This window comes from Bos taurus, chromosome 16, assembly GCF_002263795.3.
Source record: "Bos taurus isolate L1 Dominette 01449 registration number 42190680 breed Hereford chromosome 16, ARS-UCD2.0, whole genome shotgun sequence".
Taxonomy (NCBI): Eukaryota; Metazoa; Chordata; class Mammalia; order Artiodactyla; family Bovidae; genus Bos; species Bos taurus.
In genome coordinates, this window is record NC_037343.1 from 40,090,189 (window position 1) to 40,110,143 (window position 19,955).

The 19,955-nt window shown below is 35.2% G+C and overlaps 1 protein-coding gene across 7 annotated transcripts in view; it reads left to right on the forward strand.

Annotated features, from left to right (window-relative positions):
* SUCO (SUN domain containing ossification factor) overlaps nt 1-17,996 on the forward strand; it is an 89,676-nt gene extending 71,680 nt beyond the window's left edge. For 4 of the 7 annotated variants that reach the window (XM_024976721.2, XM_010813242.4, XM_010813241.4 and 1 more), the window contains 6 exons: nt 261-348; nt 3,036-3,140; nt 5,028-5,182; nt 5,629-5,720; nt 14,713-14,768; nt 15,970-17,996. In XM_024976721.2, the coding sequence (XP_024832489.1) occupies nt 261-348; nt 3,036-3,140; nt 5,028-5,182; nt 5,629-5,720; nt 14,713-14,768; nt 15,970-16,413 (940 nt within the window). In that variant the 3' untranslated portion in view covers nt 16,414-17,996. Of the gene's footprint in view, nt 1-260; nt 349-3,035; nt 3,141-5,027; nt 5,183-5,628; nt 5,721-5,999; nt 6,091-14,712; nt 14,769-15,969 lie in introns of those variants that run through there. The other 3 variants (XM_010813240.4, XM_024976723.2, XR_811924.4) reach the window with 2 other exon arrangements.
* The last annotated feature ends 1,959 nt before the right edge of the window (nt 17,997-19,955 follow it).

Here is a 19,955-nt window from a genome sequence, read left to right on the forward strand (position 1 = left end):
CTTTTGTTATAAATTGACTATGTATTTGACCGTAAATCTTCTATAGCAACAAGGAGCATAGAATTGCTGTTGAGGTAGCAAATACCTCAAGGGACCTCTTTATTTTACCTTTATAAGTTTTCCTTTATTGCACAGACCTCAATAAGAGTCATTTTCGGAAATATGGCTTTATCTCGTATGTTGAAATCAGAAGTATATTTCCAAAAATAAATTAGTAAATAAGAAATTAAAACCAATTTAAATCAATTGTTACTCCATAGGTACCGAAAACAAATGGAAGAAATGCAAAAGGCTTTCAATAAAACAATAGTGAAACTTCAGAATACTTCAAGAATAGCAGAGGAGCAGGTTGGTCATCTTCATGTCTTACTTTTTACATAAAGTTCCATTGAATTTTATAGGCCCTGTCTGGTTAGAAGGATCAGTAATGTTCGTTCACTTTTTCCCTGATAGTTGATGATTACTCTGTAATACAGTGCTTTCTATTTCTAGCCCTTAGTATCAGTATATACCCAAGAGAAAATTTTCTTGAGCATTATTCATGTTACATTTCAAGATTTGTATGTATATATATGTGGGTAGAAGAGTAGTGGTCTTTTTTGAAATTTTGTTAAACTCTAAAATAATTTGTGGGTTTCTATATAGACAGTTTTTTTGTTTGTAAGTAAGAACAGCTCTAGTTCATTTTAATCCTTGTATTTTTTTCTTCTTCTTTTCTCTTATCTCTTACTTAGAGCTATACAGTGATACAATAGGACTGGTGATAGTAGCCATTTCCCTGTCTTGTTGATTTTAAGGGATTGATTTCTGTATTTCACCATTAAATGTGATGTTCATGAATAATTGTTTTTATGGTTTGTTACCATGATGAAGAAATTTTATACTTTTATAAAGGCTATTTGGGACTAAAGGATGATGAAATGAGGTAAAGAAGTCTCAAGTTGCAGAGTTGCATCTTACTCTGAATTTGTGACACATAATTGTGGTTCCAAGTAAAATTCTTCCAACCTACTTTTTTTTTTCAGTTGAGATTTGAAAGTTATTTGCATATTCTAAGTACAAGTTCTTTATCAGAGACAGGCTTTGCAAATATTTTCTCCCAATCCATTACTTGTTTTCTCATTCTTTTAAAGAGCAGAATTTGTTCAAGCCCTGTTTACCTGTTTTCTCTTTGCTCTGCAGAAACTTTGCCTAACCCAAAGTCACAAAGATTGTTTGCTTATGTTTTCTTTTAAAATTTCTATAGTTTTAGTTTTACATTTGGTTTATGATCTATTTTAAATTCTATGTGTTACAGTGTTATAAAGTATGGATCAAAGTGCTTTTTTGTGAGGACTAGGGGATTGAGAAACGTGAATATTCCTTTCTTCCAGCATCATTTGTTGAAAAGACTATCTTTTCTCCACTGAATTTTCTTTGCACTTATTTTAAGTCAATTCGCCATATACATGTGGCTGTGTTTCTGGGCTTCTCTTCTGTTTTGTTCATCTACTTGTCTTTTTGTTTATACTACACTGTTGTGATGGCTAGGTATATAGGAACTCTTGAAACCAGATAGTGTGAATCCTCCAACTTTGCATTTCCTTTCCAAAATTGTTTTGGCTAATCTGGATTTGACTAACATAGATTTTAGAATTTGCTACCAGAAACAAAAACCTGTTTGGGTATTGATTGGGATTATGTTGAATTTATAGATCAATTTGGAGAGTTGATGTTTTAAATAGTCTTAAGTCCTCTGTCCCATGAACACAGTATTTATTTAGTTCTTTATTAATTTTAATATTTCCCTCTATATTTTCTGTTTGTTTTCTATGTAAGTCTATGTTTTATGAAAGATTCTTTAAGTACTTTTAAAATAATCTTGTGTACCATTAGCACTATTGGAAATAAATCTTGATTAGAAGTGTTAACCAATATCATAAATTTAATAATTTATCCTTTAAAACTGTCTGCAGTTTATCAGTGTTTGTCAAATGTGAGTCAAAAGAAACAGTTTAATGACTCACATTCAGCATTTTAAAAAGATGAAATAGGATAGAAAGTACCACAGTGGATCACAGTGAGGGAAGTAAGTGAAACTTCTTGTTACAGTTTTATACATCCACCTACTCTCCACCCCCACCCACCCCCATACATAGTCCAGACTTAAAACTTATTTAAATGTAAAGTTGAAATATTTAACTTTAGAATCATAAATGGCTATGTAGATATTTCACATAAGATCCTAAATTAAAGTGCTAGATTTTCTTGACTTCCTGCTGCCTTCTTTTCCTTCTTCCAAAATTTACTAGTAAGTACACATTTTCAGTACAGTCTGCTTAGTGTAGGTTCATGACCATGAGCATATTGCATAAGCTTCTAAAATATGCATGTAAGTGATATTTTAAATAAATATATGTTTGCTCATTATAAGTTTCTAAAATTCTGATAGATGGGTGTTCTTGATGATTTTCTTTTCACTGGTGATAACCTAGCTTTGATTAGATGATCCATTGTCGTTTTTTGACTGTGTGACTTCCTAAGTTTCACCCTATCATGCTCTGAAATAGAACTTTTAAGACCTTCTTGGTATGAGCCTGCTTTGTATCCAGAAACATTCTTCAAAAATTTTTCAGTGTGTCTTTGTATTGACTGCTTTGGTTTAGAAAAATCACACTTGACAAAATGACAATTTTGCAGATAGCTGGTTATATACTGTTTTACACATACAGAGTCCACATTAACTTGAGAAGTAGTTTATTAGAGTTTGCTAGGCAATATTCTACATGGTAGCAGTGAATGGCAAAAGGTGTTTTTGTTTGCTCAGGTCGGGGAGAAAGGTTGAAGTCTTAATTAGATTCTTAAGGGTTTTAGATTTTTTTTTTTTAATTTCTGGTCCAGATTTATAATATTCATTCATTAAGAGCTACCTATTAATATGTCACTCCGCCTTGAGGAATTTAACAGTTTTTCTAGATTATTTTATTTGAATTTATAATGTAGCTAATGTGTACATGAAACACAAAGGAAAATATTTATTTCTTCCTTTATTATAGGATCAGCGGCAAACTGAAGCCATCCAATTGCTGCAAGCACAGCTGACCAACATGACACAGCTTGTTTCAAATTTATCAACAACAGTAGCAGAATTAAAACATGAGGTAATTGTTACTGATGGTACTGTAGGAAACAGTGTCATAAAGATTGGCTTCATATCTAAGAACTTTAATCCAAGAAGATTGTCATTTCTAGAGAGCTTTTACAGAACACCAGAATGTGGTGGTTTAAAGTTATGGAAATACATTAATTATCATAATGCTTTGGAAAACATGGCTTTCATAGCTTAGGCCTTAGCTACAATACAGTTATAAAGCAGTTCTATTAGGCCTTTTGAAAACCATTGGTAGTTGCAGTATATACTTCATTTTCAGTTCAGAAAAGCTTATTATTAAGTTGCTTGCTGCTGCTCAGTTGTGTCCAACTCTGTGACTCCATGAACTAGAGCCCACCCGGCTCCTCTGTCCATGGGATTTTCTAGACTGGACTGGAGTGAGTTGCCGTATCCTCCTCCAGGGGATCTTCCCAACCCAGAGATTGAACCCGTGTCTCTTGCGTTTCCTGCATTGGCAGGTGGATTCTTTTATTTACCACTGAGCCACCTGGAAGCCCCATTAAGCTGCTTAATGAAACAAACTTTTCATTGATTTAAGAAGCATTTATTGCAACACAAATGTGTGTCAGGCATGAACTATCCAGTCCTTGGTTTAGGCATACAGCAGTCAGTAGCCCCTGGTAGAGAATGACACGTTTATGTGTGGACTAGTGGTGCTCTAAGTGTTGCTGCTTTGGCTCAGGTGGTGTTGGAAGGCTTACCTGAGGAAGTGGCGTTAGAACTGAGTGCTCAAGAGAAGTTAGCATCCACACAGAGCTTGGGGTCAGAACAGGCCTGTTAGTAGCAGAAGTAGGACAAAGGGCCTGTGATTAAAAACAGTGCAATGTGCTTGGGGTCGGAAAGAAGGCTGGTGTGCAATACATAACAGACATCATTCCACGTCTGTTCATGGAGACCTACCTCATCCCCGGATTCTGTAGTTTGCACTGTGGCCTGGCATTCCTGTGGGTTTATGCACTTGGCCCATGAAGCCAAGTGCATAGTTTCTTATGTTTTGCTTGATAATTAATTTTGCAACAAAGGTCTTAATTCACAAAAACAAAAAACAAAGCTGGTGTAGCTGGAACAGAGTGAATGTGAGAGGTGAGGGTAAGAAATGAGTTCAGGAAATCGGCAGAGACCTGATCATGTAGCCCTTTGTAGGCAGTTTAGAGTTTGAGTTTTATTCTCATAATTGCAAGTCATTGGAAAGTATTAAGTAAAGAAGTAACATGGATCATTTCATCGACAGCACTTTGAGCTCTCTACTTGCTCTGTGGAAAATTGCTTCTTCGAGACCATCTAGAGCGCAAGTAGGGAGGAGACCAATTAAGGAAGTGATTGAAATAGCCTGAATGAGGTGATGTTGGCTTGGTTTAGGATTTTAGGAGTGGGGAATAGTGTGGAGTTGCTAAACTCAGGATATAGTTAAGAGATAGAAGGACAAGCTTGTTGGGAATTTGGATGTAGGTCATAAGGAATTAAGGGTGATCCTTAGGCTTAAATCACTGGGTAATGGGTGGTTTAGTTTTGTATGAGAAAGACAGGTAGGAGCATTTTTTTTTCCTCACTCAAAAGGATAGTACAAATGATAAAAAATGAAATGTATGTGGCAGAATGTAAGATTGGAGAACATAGGTGAAAGGCATACATATGTCCATCGTACTATTTTTTAAACTTTTCCATGGGTTTGAAAATTTTTAAAGATTGAGAGGGGGAAAGAAGAAAAAGGAGAATGTTGCCTTTGTAGTACATTTGCAAAGGACTTGGCCTGCATTTATGATTTTGAAGAACTTTGAAAAAAATGTTTAAAATGGTTTGTCCTTTGAACTTTAGATTTCAGTGTTTTTTCCTAATATGATTTTCAAACTGTTATTAAGCTCTCTTCTCATCTCAGGTTTCAGATCGACAGAGCTATCTTGTCATATCTTTGGTTCTCTGTGTTGTCTTGGGACTGATGCTTTGTATGCAGCGTTGTCGAAACACTTCCCAATTTGATGGAGATTATATTTCAAAACTTCCTAAAAGTAATCAGTATCCAAGCCCTAAAAGGTAAGTCAGCATTATTTCACAATTTTCCTCTTATTTGAGAAACTTGAGCAAGTGAAAGATACTGAGATAATTTCTCTCCCCATATGATTATCTTGAAACCAAAATGTTAAAAACTTGGAACTAGTGAGAGGGTCCTGTGCCTGGAAGGTTCTGTAGACTCTGATAGAGAAAACACTAAGTACGTAAAAAACCCATGTAGTGGTTGTGAAAGATACTTCAATGTGGAATTCAAAGGGGGAGGAGGAGAATAGGTATTTTAATACAGCACCTTTTAGAGAAGAATTGGTGAATTTTTTTTTACATGTGGTATCTATAACTGGAGTGTTACCTTAGAGATAAGTCCTATATGGCATGTACAGTTTTCTAGCATTCACCTAACCCCAAATACAGAGTAAATTATATGTATTTTACTCATCATTCCCAATGTTGATTTTTCTTAATGTTAGGTGTTTTTCTTCCTATGATGATATGAGTTTGAAAAGGAGAACTTCATTTCCACTCATCAGATCCAAGTCTCTACAGTTAACGGGGAAAGAAGGTAGATTTTTGTGCATATGTAACATGTATACAGAAAAGTGAATCTAGCTTCCTTCTAGAACAAGTATAATGTCAATGTTGTGTTGGAGACCGTCTGCAACCAAACAGTGGGTGTGAGTGGCCTTTGTGCTGTGTCGAAGCCACTACCATTTCCACACTTTACCTTTGTTCCTAAAAGTCCAGAGGGTGGGGCGGGACGGGGGGCTTAGTTTAATTAGCCATTAATTAGCCATTGATAGCCTGTTTGCACATGCTCCTGTTTAGAAGTATTTCTTTTTAGAAAGGGGTGTTTGAGAAAGTTCAGCAGATATGGAAAACCTGAATGTGCTCCCATAGTATCCTGTGCTTATCTGCTTCCTCTTCCTACACAGGTAGGACTCCTTTTGTCTCTAGGACTGTGAGGCACTTTATGAAAAATAAATCTTTTTCTTTTTTACAGTCCAAGGTCTATAATAGTATTCCATAGTCTAACACTTGATGAATACTTAAATTTAATAAACGAATGAATGTGTACTGAGTGGCTTTCATATATCAGTACTTTTTTTTAAATTTTATTTTTTAACTTTACAATATTGTATTGGTTTTTGCCATATATCAACATGACTTTTTAATATTAGTACTGTAATTAGTGCTTACTGAGACATATCTTCATAGCAATATTAAAATAATTAATCGTATATTTCAGCTAATGCTTTTTTAATAATCATTGGATTCTCTTTCTTTAGGATTTAGTAACTGAGCAGTGTGTTTCAATTGATTAAATCATTCAGGCAATCATTCCTGTGCTGCTCTGGTTTACTGTTACCATGAAACTTTACGGACTGAATCCGTAAACATGTATGTTTACTTAAAAATAGTAAATTTCTTCCTACTTCCTGCTCTTTTCTTTTTTTTCTTTTGGCTGATACGTCTTTTTATAATTGAATTTTTTTAATGAAGTATAATTTGTACAGGATTTTATACTTAATCATTTATAAAGTTTGGTGGATTTTCACAAACCATACATAACTATGTGAGCATCACCCAGATTAAGAAGTACAGCATTATCTAGCACCCCAGAAACTTCCTTGTGCTCCTTAGTCATTACCCATTTCCTCTCAGTAGAGTCACTGCTTATTTTGATATTGTGAGATTCACCATGTCGTTGAGTATAGTTGTAGTTAGTGTTGCCTTATGCAAACATACTATTCATTATTCGTTTCCATTGGATTATTTTCTTGCATACACACATCTGTTGGGTATATAGCAGAAATGGAATTGCTGGATCATAAGATCCAGATCATAAGATCCACTTTAGTAAATACCACCACACAGTTTGCCAAGAATGTTGTGTGAACATTCAGCTGTTTTTTAGAGTTCCATTTGTTCTACATCCATATTAAGATTTAACATTTAGTATTGTTGATCTTTTAGCTGTATTCGTGTGATTATGAAATACCAATATGTTGAGGTATTTTTCCTTCTCAGCATTTCTAGTCCCATTCTAAATTAGTTGAAAGCCTGACTGTTTCTTTTCTTTTTATGTAACTCTTCAAGGCCAGGTAGAATATAGCCTTTTGTACCTGATAGTAGTATTACTTGTATTTTAAACAACTGTATCATCTTGGTTCATCTTTATAATTTAAAAAGTTGAGTACAATAGTCAAGAAACTAATTCTGATTCTGCTATTCATTAATTCATTTATTTCTTCTCCTAATTTGAATTAAATATCTTCTTATGAAATTTACTATTGTCTACTTTGATTTTAGCCATCTTTGTACTTGCCTTATTTTTAATTCCAAACTCTATGAGAAGGGCCCATTTCTTATTTTGTTTTCTTATTGTAGTAAAAAAACATACAACATAAAATTTACCAACTTGAAATTTAAGTTTCTCTTAGAAATTTAATTGTTATATATATACTTCAGTAATGTTTAGTATGTTCACAATGATGTGAAACAGGTCTCCAGAAGTGTTTCATTTTGTAAATCTGGAACACTGTATTTATTAAACAACTACCTTTTTTCCCCTTCCTCCCAGCCCCTGGTCACCATCAATGTGTTTTCTGTTCTTGTGAATTTGAATATTTCAGATACCTTATATAAGTGAAATCATGTATTATTCATCTTTCTCTGACTGGCTTATTTCACTTAGCATAATGTCCTCAAGTTTCATCCATGTTGTAACATGTGACAGGATTTCTGTTTAAAGACTGAATAATATTATGTTGTACAGATAGATACTATACTTTGTTTATTTATCTGTTGATGGGCACTTGGGTTGCTTCTGCCTCTTGGCTATCGTGAAATAATGCTGTTGTGAACATGAGTGTGCAAATACGTCTTTAAGTCCTTGCTTTCAGTTCTGGATATGTAGTTGACCCTTGAACAGTGCTGGAGTTAAGGCCACCGAATCTGTACAGTTGAAAATACGTGTATAATTTATTGTTAGCCCTCCATATCCGTGGTTCCTCCATTTTTGAGGTTCTGCATCCATGGAGTCAGCCAACTACATATTATGTAGTTCTGTAGTATTTACTGTTGAAAAAAAATCCACATATAAATAGACTCACATATCCATGTATAAGTAGACTTCAAACCCATGTTATTAGAGGGTCAGCTGTGTACTCAAGCGCGATTGCTGAATCATATGGTAGTTCTATTTTGTGAAGAACCTTTACAGTGTTTTCCATAGTGCTTGCATCATTTTACAGTTCCACCAACAGTGCATAGTGGTTCCAGATTTCTCCACATCCTCACCAATACTTGTTTTCTGTTTTGATAGTAGCCATCCTGATGGGTGTGTGGTGATACCTCATTTTGCTTTTGATTTGTGTTTCTCTCATGATTAGTGATGTTGATCATCTTTTCATATGTTTGTTGGCCATTTGTAAATCATCTTTGAAGAAATGTCTATTCAAGTCCTTTGCTCATTTTAAAACCAGGTTATTTTTTGCTTAATTGTAGGAGTTCCGTATATTCTGGATATTAATCCTGCATCAAGTATATGATTCACAGATACATTCTCCCATTCTGTAGGTTGCATTTTCACTCTGATGATTTTGTCCTATGATGGACAAAATCTTTTTAAGTTTGATGTAGTCCTCTTTGTCTCTTTTTGCTTTTGTTGCTTGTACTTTAACTAGTACATCCAAGAAATCATTGCCAAGGCCAGTGTTATAAAGTTTTTATAACTTTTTGGAAAAAGAAACTTTGTAACACGGCTTGGATGTGACATTTAAAGTACAAGCAGCAAAAGCAAAAACAAAGAGGACCACATCTATTTTAAGTTAATTTTTGTATATGATGTAGGATAAGGGTTCAACTTCATTCTTTCGCATGTAGATATCCAGCTTTCTAGCAGTGTTCATTGAAGAGACTGTTCATTCCCCACTGAATGGTCTTGGCACCCTTGTTGAAAGTTATTTGACCATTTGTGTGAGGGTTTATTTCTGGACTGTTTTTTTTCCCCCTGTTGTTCTGTATGTCTGTCTTTATACCAGTACTGTGTTGATTACTGTGTTTGAAATCAGGCAGTGTGAGTCCTATAATTTTATTTTTCTTTTTCACAATTGCTTTGCCTATTTAAGGTACTTGGGATTTGATATGAATTTTAGGATGCATTTCATTAAAAAAAAGAATGCTATTGGAATTTTGATAGGGCTTATACTTAATCTGTAGGTCGTTTTGGTAGTATATGGACATCTTGACAATATGAAATCTTCCAGTCATGAACATGAGATACTGCTCAGTTTGTACCTTCTTTAATTTTTTTCATCAGTGTTTTATAGATTATACTTAGATTTGCATCTCTCACTTCTGTTGACCATCCAAGTAGACCTAAACTATTTTGATTTTTGTAATACATTTTTGTTGTGAAATACCAAAAAGTGCATAAAACTGAAATGTACAACATGCAGAGTAATTATAAAGTGAACACCTGTGTAACTAACACCCAGATCAAGAAATAGAGCAAGACCAGCACTTTTGGTATTGCTTTTTGTAGAGGTAACTATCTTGATTTTTGAATTAGTTGTCATCTTCATTTTCATAAGTTTTACCATCAGTGTTTGTGTTTCTCAGCAATACAATTGGATTTTTGCCTGGTTTTGAGCTTTTGATAAATGAAATTATACTATATATACTCCTTTTGCCTTCTTTCCTTCAACATTCTATTTGTAAGGTTCGTATACATAATTGTACTTCATTTTCAATATTGTATAGTATTTCAGTAACTGACTAAATTACAATGTAGTTATCCATTCTGCAGTGTTATTTACAGTTTGGGGTTATTACAGATAATGCTGGTGTAAACATTCCCTTTGTTTGTATATAGGCAGAGAGTTGCCTAAGTTTCTCTAGGAATATTTTTGTTGTTGTGTTGCTAAGTCATTTCCTATACTTTTGCAAGTCCATGGATTTTTGCAAGCCTACCAGTCTCCTCTGTCCATGGGACTCCCCAGACAAGAGTACTGGAGTGGGTTACCATTTCCATCTGGGGTGGAAGGAGTGGGGGATGGAATCTTTCTGCCCCAGGAGTTGAAGCTGCCTGCTTGGCAGGCGTATTCTTTACTGCCGAGCCACCTGGGAAGCCCCCTCTAGGAATATTACCTAGATGTAAAATTGCTGGGTTGTAGAGTATGCTAATCTATAAGTTACAAGATAATGGCATACTTTTCCAAAGTGGTCATATCAGTTTATCCTTCCACCAGTACCATGAGAATTTCCATTGTCTACACTTTGGCCAGCGCACAGTCAGAATTGTCAAGTTTTAAAGTGTTTGTTAACCTTATTTTAGTTATAATTTGCATTTACCTGATTACTAGTGAAGTTGAGCATGCTTACTTAGGCCTTTTAATCATTTGACTTTCTTGGACATTGAAATTTTTGCCTGTTCTTTTATTTGGTTGTTTACCTCTTTCCTGTTGGCTTATAGTTATTTTTAAAATTTGTATCCTAATTGTTAGTTCGTTAATGTTGCAGATAATCTTATTTCACTCTTGAGGCTATTTATTTTCTTTTCTTTTACATGGAGTCTTTTTAAATAAGAAAAAGAAGCTTTTAATTTTAATGTAATCAAACTTCTGGGATTTTTTTTTTCCCGGTGTGGTTATTGCTTCTTCTGTGTTGTTTAAACAGATTTTTTTTTTTTTTTTTTTTTTTTTACTGTTTATGGATGATATTCTCTTATAGTTCTAGTGTTTGGTTTTTATTTTTAGATTTCTAAGATACCTGAAATTGATTTTTTGTATGTGGTTTTAGGTAGGAAATCCATTGTAAAATTTGTATGAAATTCAGTTGTTTTAGGTTGCTCGGCCATTATTGGGTCTTTGTTTCCATGTTAATTTAGAATCATTTATTAAGTGTTTCATTGAAAAATTATTAGGCTTTTGGTTGATTACATTGATTCTATGTATCAATTTGGGAAGAACGTAGCATCTCTGTGTACTCCAAAAAGCCAAACTTTTGAAAGTTTTATTTCTAGAATATTTTTCGATGTTGTTGAAAATTGCGTTTTGTGTGTGTTTGTGTTTATTGCTGGTATGTAGAAACGCAGTGGATTTTGGTGCTATTGACATTTGCCATATTCTTTGATTCTCTGCTTGCTGGATCTTCGGATAGAGGAGTGTTAAAGTCCCCAGCTGTAATAGTAGGTTCATCTGTTTCTTCTTGTAGTTCTACCAGTTTTTGCCTCATGTATTCTGCCATTCTGTGAGATGCATACAGAGTAAAGATTGTTATGCTTTTTGGATAATGGACCCCTTTATCATCATGAAATACCCTCTTTATCCTGAATAAATTTCCTTGCTCTGAAGTTTACTCTCTCTGAAATTAATATGCCATTCCTGCTTTCTTTTGATTTGTGTTAGCATGGTATATCTTTCTTCATCCCTGTGTCTTTAATCTCTATGTATCTTTATATTTAAAGTGGACTTCTTATGAGCAACATATGGTTGAATCTTGTTGTTTGATCCACGTTTACAGTCTTATAAATTGGTGTATTTAGGCCTTTAAGTTTAAAGTGATTTGATATTTATCCAACTGTATTTGCTATATTTGTTACTATTTTCTATTTGTTGCCCTCATTCTTTATTCCTGTTACTATCTTCCACATTTTTTCTGCCTTTTGTGGTTTTAACTGAGCAAATTATATGTTTTCATTTTTTTCCTTTCATAGCATATGTTAAAAAATTATGACTTTTTTTTTTAGGGTCCCAGAGTTTACAGTATACATTTACAACTAATACAAGTCCACTTTCAAATAACACTATATTACTCTAGAGGTAGTACATATATTTTATAACAACAAAATATTTCTAATTCCTCCCTTCCATCCCTTGTATCAGTGCTGTCATTCTTTTTATTTTTACCTAATCTTGTCTATTTACATAAGCATACTCAAGTACTTTGTTGCTATTATTATTTTGAACAAATTGTTATGTTATGGATTAAGAATAAGAAAAGTGAAAGTTTTTATCTTCCCTTCCTTTATTCCTTCTCTGATGCTCTTACTTTATGCAAAACTGGGTTTCTAACCTACCTTATTTTCCTCCTTTCTAAAGAACTGCTTTTTAACATTACTTGTAAAGCAGGTCTGTTGGCAATTTTAGGTCCTCAATTTTAGCTTATATCTTTGATTTTTTGAAATTTGTATATGATAGGCCTCGTTGTAGTATTTTGGGCATTTGTCCTGCTTGTTATTCTAAGTTTCCTGGAGCTGTGGTTACTGTCTGATGTCAATTTGAGAAGATTCTGTCATTATTACTTAAAATATTGCATCTATTCCTTTCTCCCTTCCTTATCCTCCTGTGTTCTCATTACTTGTACGTTACACCTTTTGGAGTCATCCCATGGTTTTTGGATAGTCTGTTCAATTTTTTTTTTTTTTAAGTCTTGTTTCTCTTTGTATTTTAGATTTGGAAATTTCTATCATCATATTCTCAAGTTTAGTGGTTCTTTACTCAGTCTATTAATGAACCCAGAGGCATTCTTCATTTTTGTTCCTGTGTTTGATCTCTATCTAGCATTTTTTAAACTCCTTTTTAGAATTTTTCTGCTTATATTATCCATCTCTTCTTGCATGTTGTCTGATTTTTTTCAATTTACATCCTTAATGTATTTTTTAAAAAAATTCCTGATCTAATAATAATGTCAACATTTCTGTCACATCTAACTCTGGTTCTGATGCTTGTTTAGTCTTTTCAAACTATGTTTACCCTTTTTAAAATGCCTTGTAATTTTCTGTTGAAAGAGGAGTATAATGTACAGGTCATCTCTAATTTATGATGATTTGACTTGATTTTTCAACTTTATGATTGTGTGAAAACAACGTGCATTCAGTAGAAACTGTACTTCGGTTGTTGATGTCTCCCTGGCTAGGAATATGCAGTATGATTCCATGTTGCCAGACAGTGGTGGCAAGGTCTCTGGGAAAAAATGACTTGAATTTCACTTGACGGGCCTGGATTCCTGCTTTTCCTTCAGTTGTGGCCTGGGATTACTTACTTACTTAGTCTTGACAGCCTAAGTAAGTGCTGTTGATGCTGCTGCTAAGTTGCTTCAGTCGTGTCCAGCTCTGTGCTACCCCATAGACGGCAGCCTACCAGGCTCCCCCGTCCCTGGGATTCTCCAGGCAAGAACACTGGAGTGGGTTGCCATTTCCTTCTCCAATGCATGAAAGTGAAAAGTGAGAGTGAAGTCGCTCAGTTGTGTCCGACTCTTCGCAACCACATGGACTGCAGCCCACCAGGCTCCTCCGTCCATGGGATTTTCCAGGCAAGAGTACTGGAGTGGGAAGTGCTGTTGGTGACTTACAAAAAACATTGCTTTTAGTGGAAAATTCGATCTGAAAACCATTAGCAGTCATTCCTAGAAGTAGACATGGTGTTTTTTTTTTTTTAAAAAAAGCAATTTGAATGAGATTAGTAATCTAGTAGAAATGACTATTTAAAGGAATCATTGGATATTTTTATATATTTGATGACTTTCTCTACAAGTTTCTAAGACATAATGTGAAAAATAATAATTCATTGAGTCATGTTATTAGTAAATTTCTGGTACATGAAGTTTATTATGAACTTGTTACTTACAAACTTAACGCCTGCATCAAACCATAAATCATTTACTTTTAGTGGGTTGAATAGGACTAAAATCTCATAGCCCCTCTTTTATATGTACATTTATCTTGTCAGTAAAGCTGTCTTGAATGTGCTTAAAGTAATGAAACCTTAGAACCTTAAGTATTTTTGATTTTCTTATCGTACCAGAGTGTTCTGGTATTGATCACAATAAATCATAGTTTTGATCACAGTAAATCATAGTAATAAACAATTAGGAAAAACTTGTTAAACTTCCTTTTGTGTGTATGTTCCTTGAACTGACTTTCATACTATGTGCTTGTTGCACATAATTAACCCATAATTGCAACACAATGTGGAGTTTAGTCTTTTAGAAAAATGTTCATATGATCTGTAAGTTTGGTATTAGCTTACCTGGTAATGTTATTTTTCTTATCAAGTTCAGAGGATAGAGGGTTCCCAGGTGGCTCAGTGGTAAAGAATCCGCCCACAAATGCAGGAAACACTGATTCTATCCCCAAGATAGAAGATCCACTCTAGTATTCTTGCCTGGGAAATCCTATGGACAGAGAAACCTGGTGAGCTGTAGTCCATGGGGTGGCAAAAAAGTCAGACACGATTTAGCGACTAAACAACAAGAGGGTAAAGCTGGTCCAAACAAGGATCCTTACTGTGTTGGTTGAGAGCCAGCTGTTAGTTAAAAACTCAAGTTATTCAATGATGACCAGTCAAGCCCAGGATAAGAATGGTGCCCTCTTCTACCTTGTTGCTTTAGGTTTACTAATTTCAAATGCATAAATATATGTTTAACCTGTTACAAATATAAGTTCATTGGTTCTGTTATGAAAATAATCATAAATGGGTAATAGTTATAGTATTTAATCATAGTAGAATCTACTTTACATTTTATATCTGCCTTTTTGTTTTTTCTTACAGTAGACCCAAGTGATTTGTACATTGTAGAACCCCTCAAGTTCTCTCCAGAAAAAAAGGTAATGCTTTGTTTCAAGTGTATTGGTGTGTTATGTGGATGTAGATGAAGAAATAGGTGAAAGTTTTACTGTAACCTTTACTGGTCCTTAAACTTACTGTTTATTTTCAGTTATGATAATGATTTGTTTACAGGGTCTGCAAACTGTTGCCCATAGGCCATATATGGCCTGTTTTATTATGATCCTGGAACCATTTTTAAAGGGTTATAAAATAAAAGTGAATAGGAGAGAGAGTATGTGACCTGAAAAGCCTAAAATACTTAGTCTCTGGCTTTTACAGAAAAAAGTTGCTGACCACTTGTTGATACTCATTCTTTATTATCAGTGCATGTCAGACAGTGTGTATACCTATTCCTGTAATCCTCATATCAACCTGAAAATGATACTTTCCCCATTTTTTAAGTGAGAAAACTGAAACTCAGAATTTGTATCTTCTTTAAATGACCTATTAAAGAGGTGGCAAAAATCAAAATATACTTAGACTTTTTTGGTTACAAGTGCGGGTTTTTCCCATTTTGCCTCTGAAAGTAAGTTGTACTCATTAGAGGTCCAGGTAGCTCAGTGGTAAAGAATCTGCCTGCCAATGCAGGAGACGCAGGTTCTATCCCTGGGTCTGGAAGATCCCTTGGAGAAGGAAATGGCCACCCACTACAGTATTCTTGCCTGGAAAATCTCATGGAGTGAGGAGTCCATGAGGTCACAAAAGAGTCAGACACAACTTAGCAACTAAGCAAACAACGTTTGTCTCTAGGCTGAAGAACTTGACCATTAAAACCAAATAGCCTAGGATTCAGTCCTAACTTGGCCACTTACTGCCATGTAACTTGGACAGGAAATCAAACTTATGAACCTTAGTTTTCTCATTTGGTAGTCAAGGACAAAATGCTCACCTTTCAGGGTTAGGGTTAGTAAGATACACATGAAAGCAACTGGAAGAATATATAGCACATAATAAGCATTCAGATACCTAATCTATATTCAGAGGTGACAGATAAATGAAGAATTTGGTTGAGTAGTATTACAAAGTGGAAAGCTAATTATGGCAGTATCTGTATAGAACATAACAGTATGTTTTGCTGTTTATAGTACTTCCACTTTCCACCAGGAGGTGGCACTTTACTCCAGTAGCTCAGCTCTCTGAATGTTTGATTAGGTACTGTCATAGGTCTAATTCCTACCCTTTCTTTTACTTGTGTTAAAGAAGAAACGCTGCAAGTACAAAACTGAAAAAATTGAGACCATAAAGCCGGCTGATCCATTGCACCCTGTAGCCAACGGAGACATAAAAGGAAGAAAGCCTTTTACAAACCAGAGAGATTTTTCTAATATGGGAGAAGTTTATCACTCTTCTTATAAGGGTCCTCCATCTGAAGGAAGCTCAGAAACTTCATCACAGTCAGAAGAGTCTTATTTTTGTGGCATTTCAGCTTGCACAAGTCTGTGCAATGGACAGTCTCAAAAGACAAAAACTGAGAAGAGGGCTTTGAAACGAAGGCGATCTAAAGTCCAAGACCAAGGAAAATTGATAAAAACTTTAATACAGACTAAGTCAGGATCACTGCCGAGCCTGCATGACATAATCAAAGGAAACAAAGAGCTCACCGTGGGAACATTTGGTGTTACAGCAGTCTCGGGACATATCTAAAATTAATCAAACTTTTCATAGTGGAGACTTTTCCTTGTTGTTATTTGAAGAACAGTCTGTGGTATTTGAAGGGTATGGGGAGGGAGAACATATTAATGGGAAAAGTATTCAGAAATTATGATTTCTGCCTTTTTAAAAAGTAGGTGGGATTATGTCAATCTTGGTTAATGAGCTGCAGTTTTACAAGACTGCAAGGACAATGGTAGACATTTTATAAAGATGTTTTTTCACAGATTAATTAATTACTGGGACAAAAGTAATTTGGAAACCCAGTTCCTTGGGTGGGATAGGAATGAAAGCCTAAACCTCTTCCTTTAGCTTTGTTCCTATTTCTTGCACCTTCCCATATTTATGTGCCTTTTGTCTATTTATAATGCCACTGGAAGAGGAGGAAGAACTTTTTCTGTCATTTGATTTCTTTTATAACTTTGTTTTTTGAAGCTGCAAACACTACAAGGCTTTAAAGTGATCTGCGCCTGGCGTTCAGTAAAAATCAGTTAAGACAGTGTAAAGATCCTAAAGACTTGGCCAGGTAGACTTTTGTTTAGCAAACTCACCTGAAACAGACACTTGATGGAATTTTTAGGTCTATTCTTCTAGGTAAGTGGTGATACTTTTAATGCTATTTTCAGTTAACTTATTCACACTAGTTTCCTTTGGTTACTAATTCAGTGAGAGGAAAAAACAACTACGTGATTTTTTTTTCTTCAAATGATTGGTATTTGCAAATAATTTTTTTTTCCTATAAATTCACGTGTTAAACACATTTAGCCACTTTTAAGGGTTTCCTTTAGCTATGGTACATTTTAAACATTCACAATAAGCACTAATCCTCTTGACTTTGAGATTGTTGTTTTCTCTTAAAAAAGGAAAATTTAAAAGTTTGTCCAGTGAGTCCAGGCCTCATAATCACTGCCTATGTACATATGCACAGAACCAGCTAGTGAGTTTGTCAAGCCTTGTCTAATTGGTCAAGTCTAAAGGGATTACTACTCCTTGGTGTTTGCTTTGTATTGGCTACAAATGTGCAGATATACATGTGTGCTGTCAATGTGTTTGTATTCATTTTGTCTCTTTTCTTTAAAAATAATTGGCAGTGACTTTGAATCAAATGATTTCTAAGTATGTGTTTATACAGTAATGGAGTAAAAGTGGAAAGTTTCTTTTTGAAAGGGAGAGAATTCACTGTTTTGTGTTGTAAAATTTAAGTTATAAGTTATTGAGCACTTTTAGTAATAACTTTTAAACTTGTCTAATACCTTATGGGGGTATTGTTCGTAATGTGACTTATTTAAAGCCTCTTTTGTTTGTTTAAGTTGCTGCTTTACGGTAACAATATGTTTTAGATGATTTACATTTTTTTCCAGTCTGTACAATTAGCCATTCAGAGCAAGAGGGCCTGATTGTATAGAAACCCATTGAAAAGAGGTCCAGATGAGAGCAGAGGTAGAGCAGGAAGTTACACCATCTGTGTGCAGCATCCAGGGTTGTGGAAAGAAGACTTTTAATAATATAACTACGGAGCTGTAGTGCCATTAGAAACTGTGAATTTCCAAATAAATCTGAACACTTGTCTTTATTAATCACTGGCTCTTCTGTTCTTTGAAGGAGAACTTACAAACTTAATACTCTGAACATAGATTCGTTTTTAAAATTAAAATTTTTTAAATTTTAAAAACGAATTTTTAAAATTAAATACAGCAGCATCTTGTTAAATATGTGATTACATTCAGCCAACTACAAACTGATTGAACTTTCACATAAATATTTTGTTCCCTATACAGTCAGAATTGCACCATTTCAAACACTGAAAGAGAGTTTTAAATATTCAGTGGGCTACACATATGTGCCTTCCTCTTACTAGGTGCCATCTCTAAGACTAATTTTAAATTTTTTACATATATAAATATAGCACATTTTACAATTTGGGGTTTGTTTTTCCTCTCTCAGATTATACTTACATGAAGATTAAAAGCAAAAAGTCTTGCCAATAATAGATTTGTGCCTGGTGAGAAGCAAATTGTGTGTGTGTGTGTGTGTGTGTGTATAAAATAGGCTTTCAATGTTCCTTGGTAATTAGCTTCATTTTATTTCTTCTGATATTAAGAAAAGCTTTAAAACAGTAAGAAGAAAGCGAGGGATCTGTAAGAGCAAGAATACAAAGTAAAGAAGTCCTTTTAATTGGATTTTTTTTCAGATACAGTTATAAAATTTGAGGAATGAAATCATTTTATTAAGTAAGCCTTGCACAGAAAGGTAGCAGTTCTCTATTCTCTGTCACTACACCCCCCACACTCCCATGTTGCACCCTGACCTTTGCCAATCAAGGATTTCTTTCTCCCTAGCAGCAGCTGTTTTCAGCACTGTATCGCCAGTCACTGTGCTTATTTTGCCACTTACTTACTTGCCAGTTTTTGATGTGCCCCTAATTTGAATATGTAAACTTGTCTGCATGAATATAAAGTAGATATAAATGTATATTTGTTACTCTAGTCAAACAAATTTAAAATCATAGTATAATAACCAACATGTCCATTTGGAATTGTTTTAATTCTCCATTTTATATAACAAAACCATGCAACAGAAGCATGAGACATCCCTCCAAACAATACAACAATGATGGCTTTCTTAAGCTCCCTTTACACCCTGATTTTTCTTATCCCATTCCCAAATCATTTTTCTTTCACTAAAAGGAAAAGTTCTCTTTGCTGTAGGGGAGGGGAAAAGCTGACACTCTCCAAATAACATTTTCAGATAAACCTAATTTTTTGTTAGGGCAAAGACAGTGCTTCCTGTCTTTGTCCTTGACTTCCAGGAGTGGCTGAAAGATGGACTTCCCTTTTACCATTTCAACTCAACACCCTTAAAAGTCAACAGTTACAGGAGAGGAATCACGATGATGGAGGAGTAGGATGTGGACCTTACCTCCTCCCATAATACAGCAAAAGCACATCTACGAGTGGCATGATTCACACTGAACATCTACTGAATGCTGGCAGAAGACCTCAGACTTCAAAAGGCAAAAAACCTTTCATGTAACAAGGTAGGACAAAAGAAGAAAGAGGGAGAAAGGAATTGGGACAGGACCTGCACCCTAGGGAGGGAGATGTGAAGGAAGAAAGGTTCCCCCACACTATGAAGTCCCCTCACCTGCAGGGAGATCAACCTAGATGGAGGGGGAGCTTCAGAGCCTTGGAGGAAGAGTGCAGCAACTGGTTACAGTGGAAGGACCTGCACAGATGGTTCACACCTCTGCCCTGTGTACCCTGGCTGACATGCTCATCTGTTGGTGTGGTGAGGCTAGGTGCCAAAGCTCGGGCTTCAGAGTCAGACCCAGAGAGAGAGGGATTGGCGGTGTAGAGACAGCCTGATGAGGCTGGAGAGTGGCGACTAATCGTGCACTCAGAGGAGGCCGGGGCCTGCCAGAGAGGCAAGACACCACTGTTGGGTAGGGGGGGCACATTAGAAGAGGGGCAGGACCACCATAGGGGAGCTTTGTTTCCTGTACCTGGTCTCTCTGGCAACAAGACACCACCTAACAT